At 33.6% G+C, this 16,427-nt stretch overlaps 1 protein-coding gene across 2 annotated transcripts in view; it reads left to right on the forward strand.

Moving 5' to 3' along the window:
• The window catches only part of THSD7B (thrombospondin type 1 domain containing 7B), an 835,144-nt gene that overhangs the window by 266,213 nt on the left and 552,504 nt on the right, over positions 1–16,427 (forward strand). For both annotated transcript variants that reach the window (XM_032286329.1, XM_032286330.1), the window contains exon 3: positions 6,387–7,197. In XM_032286329.1, the coding sequence (XP_032142220.1) occupies positions 6,387–7,197 (811 nt within the window). The remainder of the gene's footprint in view (positions 1–6,386; positions 7,198–16,427) is intronic.

Below are 16,427 nucleotides of genomic sequence, written 5' to 3' on the forward strand. Positions count from 1 at the left end.
ATCCAAAGGGCTTAGCTGAAGCGTGTATTGTAAGTAAAGTTAAAGTTGAGTGAAGCCATATTTATGGGCTGAAAACAACTCCTAAATATTTTTTGACAGGTAGCAGAGCCCTAAGAGTTTTGAGGCCATGACTCGAACCAGGCCATTGAGCTGGACAGAGACAGGGCAGGGCCTTTCGGCAGGAGGGCCCTCGGCACCTCATAGCAGCTGCACTCAAAACAGACTCCTTTCTAAATATGTTTTACCCAGTGGGCTTTGCAAGCCTCCATTTGCTCAAGGGATATCATTGCTAAAAATAATTAAATGGCAATTGTTGTGGAAAAAGTTTAGAATAAGATAGAACTGGAGAGGAATCCTGAGCTGTTTACCTTGTGTGAGTTCTTTGATCTCATGCATTGATGTCCTCATATTGCAAAGCAGAACAATTTTAATGAGGTACTTATGGTATTGGGAAGATGATAGTTGGTGTCCAAAAAATAAAAAAACATGTCTATGACTATTATTGTAATTGTTATTCTAGGGAAACATCATTTCTGATTGGTGCCTGAGGGTTCATTCCTGTGCTAAATCCCTGAATCTTGCTGGATGTACTTGAGAAATATCTTGGCCAATGTTCTTGAGCAAACAAAGGCAGGAAGGGTCTCATTTCACATAATGAATAGTAAAGGGACCCTGGGAGCAGCTATCTGCTCCAGGTAACAGTCCAGGAGGCAGAAAAATCTCAGTATTAATAAGCATTTGTTGTTTGTGTTATACAAGCTTATAGTGTAATTTCCACTTGTTTATTCTGTTTTTTTTTCTCTTCCCTCACCCACACCTTAGATTGCAACATTTATGGAGCCCTTATTCTTTCCTTGCAGCCTTAGAAATGTGCTAATAGAAACCAGTGTGATATAGAATTAAAAATCACTGGATTGGGTGTGTGTAAATAAAATTGTCAGCCCCATTTTTGCTCCAAAGGATTGTGTGACCTTGGGCAAGTCACTGAATTCATCTAGGCTTTACTTTTTCCTGCAAGAAATGCGGGCTGTAAGATTCCCTTGCCACTCCTACATTCTGGCAGGTTAGCAGGGTATAAGTTTTAGTGATCCTAAAAGACCCACTTCTGTCAGATTGCTGTGAAATACGTGAGATTTGAGAGTCTTTTTAAGGCTTTAGAATTTTTAGAAAATAGCATACAAACCAGAAATATTGATGAACAATTTTTAAAAGGTGGTTTTCTGTCTCCATGATGTTTGCATTAGCTGATGAGCGGTTCAAATACATATCTAATCTGCTTCATTGTCGAGCTACTTCTAATGGATATTGTAGCCACTGGTGACTAGTAATTTGTAATCACAAGTAAGAAACAGAAGTATTTTGCTTTTCAGTCAGAGGCATATGTCCACAAAGATGAAATGGATTTATAATATGCTATTAGTGCCAACAAAAACACAGTCATACAGAAAGAGCTGGGAACATTAGCAACAAAGCTTATGCTTACGTGAGGTATAAATATTCCATCCAAAGACTCTGCGGTAGTCTGCTATGGAATCATGAATTGCCTTTGCAAGTAAATATTTAAGCATGTGAAAATGAAGTTGTATATGTTAGCTTTCAATTTTTGCTGTTGAATTTTTCTGAGATTTATGAGAATACTTTTAGCATACATCCTATTCAGGCCATGAATGTGCCATGAATGCTTTTAATTTTTTTTTTTTTAATGATTTTGGTATAACTGAAATTTTTGTTGTTGTTGCAAAAAGTGCAATAGAATTTTTTAATGAAATGCAACAGAGACTAAGTTCCCTCTCATTTAATTTCTTGTATATTTTTATATTTTATTTATTTTTTTTAGTATTATCTGATATATATCTCAGTAGTGGATATATCTGATGAGCAGGCTTTCTTTGCTAGTTTAGAAAGTATTGAGTGGCTTTGTGCATCCTATGCTAGTGTACGTTATTGATGATCATGATTGATTTAGAAATATAGACTTGGAAACGCTCATCTCTTCCTCTTTCCATCAGTGAGCCTGCCTCCAGGGTTCACTCTCAACTTCTGGTTTGCTGCTGTAGAGCTGTAGATCTAGTGAGCTGTGGGAAACCAAAGCATTAAGATTGTTAATACTGTGTATAAAGTAAGTGTAAGTAGGCCTAAAGGAGGGACCAAGCATCCTCTTCATGAGTAAATTGGCATTGCATTTAGTACACAGAGTTAACAGATATTTAATGCCTTATTTATTTTTGTATTCCCAGAATCTAATACACTACTTGTCAAGTAGTAGAGAATGAATAATTGTTGTTATAATTAATGAATGCCACTTTTTCTCATTGCTTGGATTCTTAGATGTATTTTAGAAAGTGAACTTTCTATCCCCCCCATCCCCTGCTATCCCTCCCCTAGCCACCCACCCCCCAGCAAGCCCCATTGTGTGATGTTGCCCTCACTGTGTCCATGTCGGGGAACTAGAGGAGGGATAGCATTAGGAGAAATACCTAATGTAGGTAATGGGGTGATGGATGCAGCAAACCACCATGCCACGTGTATACCTATGTAACAAACCTGCCTGTTCTGCACATGTACCCCAGAACTTAAAGTATAATAATTTTTTTTTAAAAAGGAGAAAAAAGAAAAGAAAGTGAATTTTCTTAGATAATGTCTGCTATATATGAGAGGTATTATTTTAATTATTCCATAGTTGATACAGTAGCTTTTTGAGAAGTACAAGTCACTACATTAACCTGTTGGAAGTGATGCATCTTATAGGTAAGTCAATATTGTTTTAAATCTGATTTTGTAGTTCTGAGGTTTACGAGCACTTTGGTTTAGTAATTATTCACAAATAGTTTGCTTAAGTTGCTAAAACTTCGCATCATTATTTGCATCATCTCCCCACCCACCTTGCCCAAGTTAAAAATAAAACAATGTCAGGATAATAAAAGCTGTGACAGGGAAAAATGAAAAATAAAGCAAACCTCTCTTCCTCTTGCATGCATAGTTTAAACCAGGGTTGCCACTTCAGATAGTGGCCAGTACTGTGCAAGAGCTGTGGAGAGTGTGTTTATTTTCTCTGTCCTCTAGAGCCTCCTTTTTCTTTTGTTGCAGGCATTTCAGTGAACACCACATCTAAAATTCAGGCATCCAGCATGCTTTATTAAATGTGATGATTTAGATTGGGTGATGCATGCCTCTAAACTAATCCAGTTAAAGGTAACTTGATTAAGAGGATAAAATTTGCCAGCACTTTTCCACTTCTAGAGGAATATTACATTACAGCATTCACATTTTGCATTTCCTGCAAAAACGCAGGCAGAACAAAAGAGAAATCACAGAGCCTTAAATTTGAAAGTGAACTGAGAGTTCATCAATGCTACCCTTCCAAGTCCAAAAAATTTACTTCTAAGCCAAAATTTTAAGGTGTTAATGTGTGATGTGGCTTAAAACACTTAGATTATTCAACAGCAAGTATATTCCTCTCATAAAAAGGATAGTAAGTTGCAGATATGTGACTCTTTACATAATGATTTTCCAGATAAACAGATACAGAACTACTGTCCCCATTACATCATTGAAGTGTTCTCTGAGAAAACAACCAGCATGAGTTTTATTAATAGTTTAGAGATATGCTACATCAGTAGTCAAACTTTTAATACTTAAATTGTTCTAAATTTTGTTTTTTATTAGTTGGTGTTTGTTTTGGTTCACTAGGCATATAAAATTCTTGGTATTCAAGCATGGTTTCTTATGAATTTCTTTAGCTTATTGGTGAATACTGTTAATATATAATACATACATATTTTGTAATACAAATAGGTTTTTTGTATGTGGTTAAAGAAAATATTCTTCCTTCTGTATGCAACTGCTTACATTTTTAATTATTTCTTCTATTTCTGAACTTGGACAAGACATGTAAGATTTTGCAAACTGCCAGTTACATTTTACTTCAATATGCATTTTTTTTTTGAAATGGCAAAACCCCTCAGGGCTCTGTGATTTTCACTCATGTATATATTGAAAGTTCATAGGCAAATACAACTGAATAAATCATGGAGCACATTTTTCTCTCCATGCCTGAAAAATGCAAATGGCTATAGGTCAATTGCTGAAAGATCTTGTCTTCATCTCATACGTCTTGTTTGTACTTTGTTTTTCATTTATTCCATGTGTACACAATTCAGTTTGCATTTGCTTATTATTTACATGTTTTTTTGGTTGTCCTCTTAGTTTGCTTTAACATAAGGAGGAACTATTCTAGCTTGACTTTGCCTTACTAAATGTCCTGACCAATGTTTATTAACATGCATGTGTCTTACCTCACAAGAGCCACTATCCTAAATTTCTAGGCCAAGGAAGGGAAAATAATTGTTTACACGCCGCCTTAATTACCTGTTCTACTCATATCCAAAGGAATATTAACATATATTAATTTTGGATATGGGTGAATATTAGATTAACTCATGTCCAAATAGTAGATCATGGCTAAGCTAAGAAACATCTTCAGTGATAGCAATTTTAATTACTCAATAGTTATATTTTGTTCTCCAATAATGTAGAAAAAAATGTTGTTTTTGATAAAATTCTGCATTTGATCTTAGCCAAAGGCAAAGTAATTATTTGGTAAAATTCTGTAAAGAAGGAGGAGGTGAAATCTAAGGGAAGAATAATAATTTCTAAAGTTTAAAATAATAATGATTTCAAATAACCAAAAAAGAGTTAGCTTATTTTGAAAGTGGAGAACTTAATAATAATAACAATAAAGAGAATACCATAGTCAAATGCTTTAAAAGTAAAAACAAGAGTCACTTGGCAAGATAACCTAAATGAATTAAATGTACTATTAACTTTTAAAGATTGATCAGAAATAACTCAACTTTTCTGATCTTGCTTTCATTAATCCACACACAAAAAAATCCTGAGTAGAAAAGTGTGTGTGCTTAATATCTAAACAAATAGAGATAAACTAACAGTCATTACTTAAAAAAATTCACAGTGCTCTACCTAAAAATAAAACAATTCCTTTAACTTTATCCAGTAACTGTTTTATATCGTTCAAGGCTAATTTTCTATTTTAAAAGATTGCCATGATTATATATATTTTGAAATATTCTTTTATTGAATAACTGTGGGAATTTGGGGGCAATAATAAAAATTGGTATGAATAGTCTGAAATAATGGACAATGAATAGAATACTTAAACTGAAACTTCTCTGAAACATCAGGACAGAGAGAGCCTCCCAGTCGTGTTCAAGTAACAAGAAATATCTCAATTTGCGAAGTACAAAATTGTGAGTAAGCTAAGAACACATCACCAGAATTATGGGTAGCTGATTAAATCAGCCGGTGCTAAGATCATTGTTTGCAATGTTCATTCTCTATACTGCGAGCAGTCTGTGCTGGGACAACAGGCTAGAGGAGGGTAGTGGGCAAACTCAAGGGCATTTTGGTAATGAAAGGAGACCTGCTCCAGTGAGACCTGTCCTGTTTCAGCAAGAGAAGTCTCTAGTATGTTTTCTATTTTAATCTCTCTCACAAAGTGGCAGAAGTCATTGACACTGTAACCTGACACACTGTTGCCAACAATGCCACTTGTATATGGCTAGAATAGGAATGTGAGGGAGAACTGAGATGATCAGGTGCATTTGAACCCGATCCTTTTGTCCTACTAAAGTGGCAGATCCTCATTGTAGCATGTGGCCCCAAATGCAATAACCTGCTTTGCAGATAACCTGCTTCTCTGGGGATGTATATGTTTCTTTCTAAATGCGTGTGACTATGTACATGTCTACTGTTTCTACAAATGAAGTGGATACAAATGAAAATATTTTTCATGGAGTAAGTAAACATCATTTGGGGCAACTGGTTAGATTTGGGGAAAGAAAGAGAACTTGTGTAAATTAATATGCCTCTCAGGGTCTGAAGTGCCTTAGGATCATCACAGTCCTGATATACTTTATTAAAATCCTGGCTCTAGGACTTTTCTTTTAGATGAAACACCGCCTAAGTAGAGAGTATTGAGTTAGGTATTGGACAGGCTTTGGGACATAGTAGTTATAATGGTACCAATCATTTATTAAATTTGTATTGTCTACTTGATACATTATATCAGTGATCTTCAGAACAACTCTACAAGTCAGTGCTTTTATTATCTTCTACCTTATATAGGTAAGGAATTTTCTAAGGCTGAGAAAGTTGAAGTAATTTATCCAAGTTTACATTACTGATGGAATTCTTATTTCAACAAGAGTGTCCACATTCTTAACCACTAAATTATATTGTCTCCGTTCCACCAAAATTCATAATTTCATACTAGTTGTGTTGGGAAGTGTGTTAATTGACTTCTACTTTCCTGTGAATTGCTGAATGTAATCTCTCAGTAATTGACATCCTTGTTTTTCTGCCTTTAGGTCCCTGGGGAAGGTGTACAGGAGACTGTGGTCCTGGAGGAGTCCAGAGTCGGGCAGTGTGGTGTTTTCATGTTGAAGGGTGGACAAGTCACCTGTCTAACTGTGGTGAGAGCAACAGGCCTCCAAAGGAAAGAAGTTGTTTCCGAGTCTGTGACTGGCACAGTGACCTCTTTCAGTGGGAGGTTTCTGACTGGCACCACTGTGTGCTTGTTCCTTACGCCCACGGCGAAGTCAAGCCTCGGACTGCAGAGTGTGTGACAGCTCAGCATGGACTACAGCACCGGACGGTGCGCTGCATTCAGAAGTTGAACAGAACTATAGTTGCAAATGAAATATGTGAACACTTTGCCCCTCAGCCTCCTACAGAACAAGCTTGCCTCATTCCTTGCCCCCGGGATTGTGTGGTGTCTGAATTCTTACCATGGTCCAATTGTAGCAAGGGATGTGGGAAAAAATTACAGCATAGAACTCGCACGGTCATAGCTCCCCCTCTCTTTGGTGGTTTGCAGTGTCCGAATCTGACTGAGTCAAGAGCCTGTGATGCTCCCATTTCCTGTCCTCTTGGGGAAGAGGAATATACATTTAGCCTTAAAGTTGGACCATGGAGTAAATGCAGACTGCCTCATCTTAAAGAAATTAATCCAAGCGGAAGAACTGTTCTGGATTTTAGTTCTGATTCAAGTGAGCAAGTCACTTTTAAACATCAAAGTTACAAAGCACATCACCATTCCAAGCCTTGGGCAATAGAGATAGGTTATCAAACCCGGCAGGTTTGGTGTACAAGAAGTGATGGACAAAATGCCATGTTAAGGTAGGAGACCTTTGACGTTTATATTTGATTCACCTAAAATATTTCATAGTACAATTTTATAACGCTTTTAATGATCTTCTACAAATGAAAAATGATAATCAGGTTTATAATTTGGGTTTGAGAAGTTTCATTTAAGACATTTTTAATTTCAGTGGAAAGTTTTGGAAATTGTGTAGTTTATACCAAGCAATGTTCTAACATTCTTGTGTGATTAGTAGTGCAATTATATAGGGTAAGTCATATATTTCCATGTTTATACAGTATAAAAATAGGTCTGCCATTACTACAGTAATGGAAGACTAAGGGACTTTTCATAATGATTCAAGTTCACTTCCAAATTTGGGATGTAAATTATGTAAATAATTTTGTTTTTCAAAATATTTGTGGTTTAAAAATTTATTTTATTTGTTTACTTCTCTTTTCATTATTATCAATATTCTTTGACATCTGTGTTGCACGTTTTTTATATTAGCAATAATAACAAAAAGTTGTTCCAAGAGTGCTTTCTTTGGAATTACTTTGATAAAGATGTTAACTTGCACAAGCAGTAATTAGAATGACCTACTGTTGAAGAAATAAACTATTAAAAGCAATAGCTTAGGTTTCAAATTTATAATTGTTTTATTTTTAAATTATAGTCTAAAGCATGACATAAACTCACAGAAATATACTGAAAGTAGTATTTGTTTAATTTTTCTCCAGAAAGTCTTAAATGAAACATTCGTATATAACTAAGTTTCTTCCAAATTAAGATGCCTTTTAGTAGTACTTAAATTGCCAAACAGCATAATGCTTGTACCTAGAATTAATCATTCTCATCAGTTGCTGCCTTCTTGGGATCCATAGCTGGCCAGGAGATGCCCAGAAGACTACCATTGTTGTTTATCAACAAAGTAATATGATGATTATTTTTTTTTCTATTTGACTTCATAAATGAGAATATTTTATCTTTGATGCTTCATTATGATTTGTTCCATTTGAAATTGGCAAGTCTATTGAAGAGTGATTTGCAGCTTTTTAATGCTGACTTCTTTGAACCCCAGATTAAGCAAATGATGCATACAATTTGTTTGACTGTGTGTGAGATTCAGTAAGTACATTGTTTTCTCTTTATTCCATACTGTATTGCTGAAGTGAGCATTTCATGGAATCTTTTCATTTTGTTTGCCCATTTTTGCAATGTTTTTATTTTCTAATAGACTTTATTTTTCAGATCAATTTTTAAGTTTTCAGAAACATTGAGTGAAAGTACTGAGAGTTCCTGTGTACCCCCTTACTGTCTCCAACATATAGTTTTTTTCTATTATTAACATCTGGCATTCGTGTGATAGTTTCATAAACAAACATTTTATAGTTACATACACGAACAGCGAGTGTATAATACAGTTCAAATTGTTTGTGTTTTCCCCTCCCCACCCAATTTATGTATTGAAATTTTAACCCTGAGTGTAATGTTTTTAGGAGGCATGGGGCCTTTGGGAGGTAATTATGTTTTGAAGATGCAGTTCTCATAGATGGGATTAGTGTGCCATGAGAGCTTCCTGTCACTCTCTTTCTGCCATTTAAGAATACAATGTGAAGTCAGCAGACTGCAAGCTAGAAGAGAGATAACATCAGAATGTGATCATGCTGGTACCCTGGTCTCATACTTCCAGCCTCTAGAACTATAAGAAATAGATTGCTGTTGTTTTTAAGCCATCCAGTCTCTGATACTTTGTTACAGCAGCTCAAACTGACTTAAGACTGTTATAAAAATACCATAGTTTGGGGGTTTAAACAAGAGAAATTTATTTCCACAGTTCTGGAGGTTGGAAAGTCCAAATTCAAGGTGTGTCTTGATTTAGTTCTTGATGAAGGTTCTCTTCTTGGCTTAAAGATGCCCGTCTTCTTGCTGTGTCCTCATATGGTAGGAAAGAGAGAGAGAAAAAGAGAGCACTCTGTGTCTCTTTTTGTAAGGGCACTCATGAGGGCCCCACTCTCATGACCTTATTACATTAGAAAGTTCCCATATTCAAATGGAGGTTAGAGTTTCAACATTTGAATTTTGGAGAAACACAATTCAGTGTGCAGCAGGTACATTTGTTACAATTGATGAGCCAATATTGATACATTACTGTTACATAAAGACTATAGTTTACATTAGGATTCATCCTTTGTATTGTGCATTCTATAGGTTTGACAAATGAATAATGACATGGACCTACCATTACAATATTATACAGAATAGTTTTACTGCCCTAAATATCCCTTGTGCTCTATTTACTGATCCCTCCCTCTCTCCCTCGCAACTACTGATCATTTTACTGACTGTCTCCATAGTTTTGCCTATTTAAAAAATGTTATATAGTTAGAATTACATATGTAGCTTTTTCTGGTTGACCTAGTTCACTTTGCAATATGCATTTAAGTGTCCTCTAGGTCTGCTTGTGACTTGGTAGTTTATTTCTTTTTATCACTGAATAATATTCCATTGTGTGGTACTATAGTTTGTTTGTTCATTCACCTATTGAAGTACATCTTGGTTGCTACCAAGTTTTGGCAGTTTTGAATAAAGCTGCTATAAAAGCTTATGTGTTTATTATTTTTTTTAACATAAGTTTTCAAGTTATTTGGGTTAATATCAAGGCGTGCAATCGCTGTGTGGTATAGCAAGAGTATGTTTAGTTTTATAAGAAGCTGCCCAACTGTCTTCCAGAATGGCTGTGCCACTTTGCATTACTACCAGCAATTAGTGGAAGTTCCTGTTGTGTCACATCACCAGCATTTGTTGTCAGCGTTTTGGAGTTTTGCCATTGAATATGTGTGTAATGGTATCTCATTGTTTTAAATTGCGGTTCCTTAATGACATGTGATCCTGAGCATCTTTTCACACACATGTTTGCTATCTGTATATCTTCTTTGATAAGGTGTCTATTCAAATCTTTTGTGTATTTTTTAATTGAGTTGTTTTCTTATTGTTGAATTTTAAGAGTTATTTACATATTTTAAATACCAGTCCTTTATCAAATGTGTCTTGTAAATATTTTTTGACAGTCTGTGATTTGTGTTTTCATTTTCTTGATGGTGTTGTTCACAGAGAAAATAATTTTAATGAAGTCCCACTTTTCAATATTTTTTAAAGATCATTCATTTTGGTGTTGTCTAAAAAAATCGCTAAACCCAAAGTCAACTAAATTTTTTTCTTATATTTTCTTCTAGGTATTGAATAGTTTCATGTATTATATTTAGGTTTATGATTTGTTTTGAGGTTTTTTGGTGAAAGATGTAAGGTCTATGTCTGCATTCTTTTAAAAAAGATTATATGTTCAGTTGCTCCAGCACCATTTATTGTAAAGAGTATCTTTTCTCCATTGAATTACCTATGCTTTTTTGACAAAGATCAGGTGACTGTGTTGGTATGGGTCCATTTCTATGCCTTCAATTTTTATTCTATTTTACTATCTATTATTTGTTAGTAATACAATGTTATGAGTAATGAAGTTTTATAGTAAATCTTAAAGCAGAGAAGTGTCAGTCTTCTAATTTTTTTTTTTCTCTATGTGTTGACTACTCTGGATCTTTTGCTTTTTCATATAAACATTGGAACTACTTTTTGATATCTATAAGATAACTTTCCAAGATTTTGATTGGGATTACATGTAATGTAAGATCAATTTGGGAAGAACTAATATCTTGATAACATTGAGCCATCCTATTCAGATACATGGGATAGCTCTCCATTTATTTAAATCTTTTTTTTTGATTTTGTCAGAGTCTTGCAGGGTTTTAAAAAATATATATCTTATACATATTGTGTCAGATTTGTATTAATTTACCTTTTTTGGTACTAACATACATGGTATTGTGTTTTTAATTTCATATTCCAATTGTGCATTGCTGGTATTTCTTTCCAATCTTAATATATTTTGTTTTATTTTATTTTATTGTCTTACTTCATTAGCTAAGACTTCCAGTACAGTGTTATACAGGAGTGATGAGAAAAGACATTCTTATTTTGTACTGGGAAAGAAATTTACGCTCTCACTATTAAGTGTTTTGTTAATTATAGGTTTTTCTGTAGATGTTTTTGATCAAGTCAAGGAAATTCCCCTTCATTCCTAGTTTTCTGAGAATTTTCATTATAAATAAGCATTAGATTTCATTAAATACTTTTTCTGCATCTATTGATATGATTATATGATTTTTATTAGCCTGTTTATGTTATAGATTACATTAATTGATTTTTAAATGTTGAACCAGCCTTGTATATGTGAAGTAAATCGCATTTAGTTGTGATGTATAATTCCTTTTATATAGTGTTGGATTTGACTGCTAGTATTTTGTTGAGAAGTTTTGCATGTATGTTTATGAGAAATGTCGGTCTTTGTTGTTCTTACTTGTAATGTCTTTGTTGTGGTGTTAGGGTTATGCTGCCCTTATCAAATGAATTGGAAAGTATTTTCTGTGCTTTCATTTTCTGAAAAGAATTGTTGATAATTGGTGAAATATTTTCCTTGATTGTTTGGTAGTCAACCCTCTGGACCTGGTACTTTCTAATTTGGAAAGTTACTAAGTACTGGTTTAATTTCTTTAACAGGTTTAGGCTTGTTTATATTACTGATTTCTCTTTGTATGTATTGCTAGATTTTGCCTTTCAAGGAATTGGCTGATTTCATCTAGATTATCAAGTTTAGGGACATAGAGTTGTTCATAATACCTTTTTTTTTTTTCCTTTTAATAGCTATGGGATTATTAGTGATTATCCTTCTTATGTTTCCAGTATTAATTTCTATCCTCTCTTTTTTTTTTTCTTAGTTAACCTGGCTAGAGTGCTTTCGAAAAACAAACTTTTGGTTTGTTGATTTTTTTCTATTGATTTCTTTCCAATTTCATTGATTTTCACTCTGATTTTATTATTTATTTTCTTTTGTTTACTTTAGATTTAATTGCTTTTCTTTTTCTAGTTTCCTGAGGTGAAAACTTAGGTTACTTATTTGAGATCTCTCTTCTTTGCTATTAAATACATCCAGTTTCCCTTTCTCTTTGTTCCACAAATTTTGATAACTTGCATTATTTTCATGTAAATATTTTTGCATTTCTCTTGAGATTTTCTTGATCCATGTGTTATTTAAGAATATCTTGTTTAATCTCCACGTATTTTGGGGTTCTGTATTTTGTTATTAATTTTAGTTTAATTCCATTGTATCTTGGGAGCACATGTTGTATGCTATCTATTCTTTTAGATTTGTTAAGGTGTGTTTTATAGCCCAGAAATATGGCCTATCTTGAATATTTTATGTGAGCTCAAGAAGAATATGTGTACTCTGCTGTAGTTGGATAAAATATTCTATGAATACCAGTTATATCCAATTGATTGATGATGCTGTTCAGTTCAACTATGTTCTTACTGATGTTATTCCTGATGGATCTGTCGATTAGTAGAGAGGAGTGTTGAAGTCTGCAAAAATAGTACAAAATTTGTCTGTATGTATTTGTAACAGACTTTGCCTCATAGATTTTGACACTCTGTTGTTAGATAACACATATTAATGATTGCTATGTCTTATTGAAGAATTCATCTCTTTATTATTATTATGCAATGCCCCCCCTTAATCCCTGACAATTTTCTTTGCTGTAAAATCTCCATTGTTTGGAATTATGATACCTACTCCAACTTTCTTTTTATTAATGCTAGCATAGTATATCTATGCTTACTGACAAGTGTATCCATCTGTCTTGTAGATAACATATAGTTGGATGCTGTTTCTTATCTGCTCTGACAGTCTGTCGTTTAACTAGTATATTTAGAACGTTTATGCCTAAAGTGAGCATTGTATAAATATTTATTATGGTTATTATTTTTCATTTATTGTCCTTATTCTTTGCTCCTTTTTAATTTCATTTTTTATTTAATTTTTAGTTTTTGTAGGTACATAGTAGGTATATATAGATTTATGGGTTAAATAAGATATTTTGATACAAGCATGCGATGCATAATAATAGTATCAGAGTAAATAGAGTATCACCTCAAGCATTTATCCTTTGTGTTACAAACAATCAAATTATATAATTTTAGCTATTTTAAAATGTAAAATTAAGTTAGTTTTTACAATAGTTACTCTATTTTGCGAACAAATACTAAGTTGTATTCATTCTTTCTATTATTTTGTACCAATTAATCATCTTAATTTCTCCCAATCACCCCTGCTCTTCTTAGCCTCTGGGAACCAGCCTTTACTCTCTAGCTCCATGAGTTCAGTTGCTTTAATTTTTAGTTCTCACAAATAAGTAAGAACATGCAAAGCTTGTCTTTCTGTGCCTGGCTATTTAACTTAATATAACAACTTCCAGTTCCATCCATGTTGTTGCAAATAACAGGATCTCATTGTTTTTTCATACCTGACTAGTACTTTGTTGTGATATGTACCACATTTTCTTTATTCATTTGTTGATGGACACTTAGGTTGCTTCCAAATCTTGACTGTTGTGGATAATGCTACCGTAAATATGGGAGTGCAGCTGTCTCTTTTATCTACTGATTTCCTTTCTTTTGTGTGTATTACCTAGCAGTGGGGTTACTAGATTGTATGGTAGCTCTGTTTTTAGGTTTTTGAGGAGCCTCCAAACTGTTCTCCATAGTGATTGTACTAATTTATGTTCCAGCCAACAGTGTAGAGTGTTTCCCTTTTCACCACATCTTTGTCAGCATTTGTTATTGCCTGTTTTTTGTATAAAAGTCATTTTAACTGGGATAAGATGGTATCTTATTGTAGTTCTGATTTGCATTTCTCTGATGATCAGTGATGCTGAGCACCTTTTCATATGCCTGTTTATAATTTCTATGTATTCTTTTGAGAAATATCTATTAAAACCTTTGCCTATTTTTAAATTGGATTATTAGATTTTTTTTTCCTATTGAATTGTAGGAGCTTCTTATGTAATCTGATTATTAATCCCTTGTCAGGCTGATAGTTTGCAAACATTTTCTCTTATCCTGTGGATTTTCTCTTCAGTTTGTTGATTGTTTCCTTTACTGTACAGAGGCTTTTTAACTTGATGTGATATTTGCCCATTTTTCTTTGGTTGCCTGTGTTTGTATGGTATTACTCAAGACTCAAGAAATATTTTCCAATTTCAATGTCTTACAGAGTTTCCTCAGTGTTTTCTTGCAGTCCTTTCATAGTTTGAGGTCTTGGGTTTAATCCTTTAATCCATTTTTATTTGATTTTTTATATGGTGAGAGATAGGAGTCTAGTTTCATTCTTCTGCATAGGGATATCCAGTTTTCCCAGCAGAATTTATTGAAGAGGCTGTCCTTTTCTTGGTGTATGTTCTTGAAACCTTTGTCAAAAATGATTTCATTCTAGATCTATAGGTTTATTTCTGGATTCTCTATTCTGTTCCAATGGTGTATGTGTCTGTTTTTATGGCAATACTGTGCTGCTTTGTTTACTATAGTTTTGCAGTATAATTTGAAGTCAGGTAATGTGATTCCTTCCGGTTTTTTTGTTTGTTTGTTTTTGTTTTTGTTTTGGGATAGCTTTGCCTATTCTGGGTCTTTTATGGTTCCGTATGAGTTTTAAGATTTTTTTTGCCATTTTTGTGGAAATTCCATTGGTATTTTAATAGGGATTACACTAAATCTATAGATTACTTTGGGAAATATAGACATTTTAACAATATTGATTCTTCTAAACCATGAACAAGGATTATCTTTCCATGTTTTGTGCCCGCTTCAATTTTTTGCTTTGGTGCTTTATAGTTTTCACTGTAGAGATCTTTCACTTATTTGGTTAAGTTTATTCCTATGTATTTTGTTTTATTTGTAGCAATCATAAATGGGATTACTTATTTTTTTAATTTCTTTTTTAGATTGTTAGCTACTGTCATATAAAGTGCTGCTGATTTTGTATGTTGATTTTGTATCCTGTAACTTTACTGAATTTATCAGTTTTAATATTTTTTTTTTGTTTTTTTTGTTTTTGTTTTTTCCAAAGATAAGAGTATGTTATCTGCAAACAAGGATAATTTGACTTCTTCCTTTCCAATTCAATTGTCCTTATTTTTTGTCTCTTGTCTGATTGCTCTAGGACTTTCAGTACTATGTTAAATAGCAGTGGTGGCAGTGGGTGTCTTTGTTGTTTTCAAGATCTTAGAGGAAAGGATTTCAGTTTTCATTTCATTTATTTGTTCCTTCTCTTCCACCAACTTCTCTGATTTCAATGGAACATGTTATGTTTTTGATATTTTTCTTCTCTCTTAGCATATCAGTTATACATTTCTTAAAAATTTTTAGTGTTTTTCTTACAATTTGCAATGTACATGTCCAACTAACCAAAGCCCGCTTTCAAATAACGCTATATACACTTGCTTCACAGGCAGCTTAAATACCCTATAACAGAGTGTTCTGAATTGCTCTCTTTCATCCCTTATATCATAGCTATAATTTATTTTACATATTCACAACCTGTAATCACCAAATATATTATTGCTACTATTTGAACAGATTATGATTTGTTAGATAAATTTGCATATGATAAATTAATGACATTTTATTTTCTTTAATTCCTTCTCCAATTGTCAGTTTTTGTAGATCTGAGTTTCTGACCTACATAATTTTCCTTCTCTCTGAAGATTTTTTTAAAACATTTTTTTGTAAGGCAATCTATTCCTCAATTTTTGTATAAGAAAATCTTTATTTCTCCTTCACTTTTGAAGCATAATTTCATTGGATGTAGAATTTAAGTTGGTGAGTTTCTACTTTTTATTTATTTATTTTTTTTTTGAGACTGAGTCTGTCTCTGTCTCCCAGGATGGAGTGCAGTGGTGCAATCTCAGCTTATTGCAGCCTCTGTCTCCCAGATTCAAGCATTTCTCCTGCCTCAGCCTCCCAATTAGCTCTGTCTACAGGCATGTGCCAGCATGCCTGGCTAATTTGCTTTTTTTTTTTTTTTTTTTGTATTTTTAGTAGACATGGGTCTTCACCATATTGGTCAGGCTGGTCTCAAACTCCTGACCTCAAATGATCCACCTGCCTCAGCCTCCCAAATTCCTGGGATTACAAGTGTGAGCCACTGTGCCCGGCTGGATTTTTACTTTCAATAGTACATGATCTTCTCGCTTGCATAGTTTGTGAGCAGAAATCTAATGTAATTCTTTCCTTACTTCTCTATAGATAAGGTACGTTTTTTCCTCTGTGGCTTCTTGAAAGTTTTTTTTTTTTTTTTTTTTTTTTTTTTTTTTTTTTTTTT

This window comes from Sapajus apella, unplaced genomic scaffold, assembly GCF_009761245.1.
Source record: "Sapajus apella isolate SASKATOON/1434 unplaced genomic scaffold, GSC_monkey_1.0 scaffold18, whole genome shotgun sequence".
Classification (NCBI taxonomy): Eukaryota; Metazoa; Chordata; class Mammalia; order Primates; family Cebidae; genus Sapajus; species Sapajus apella.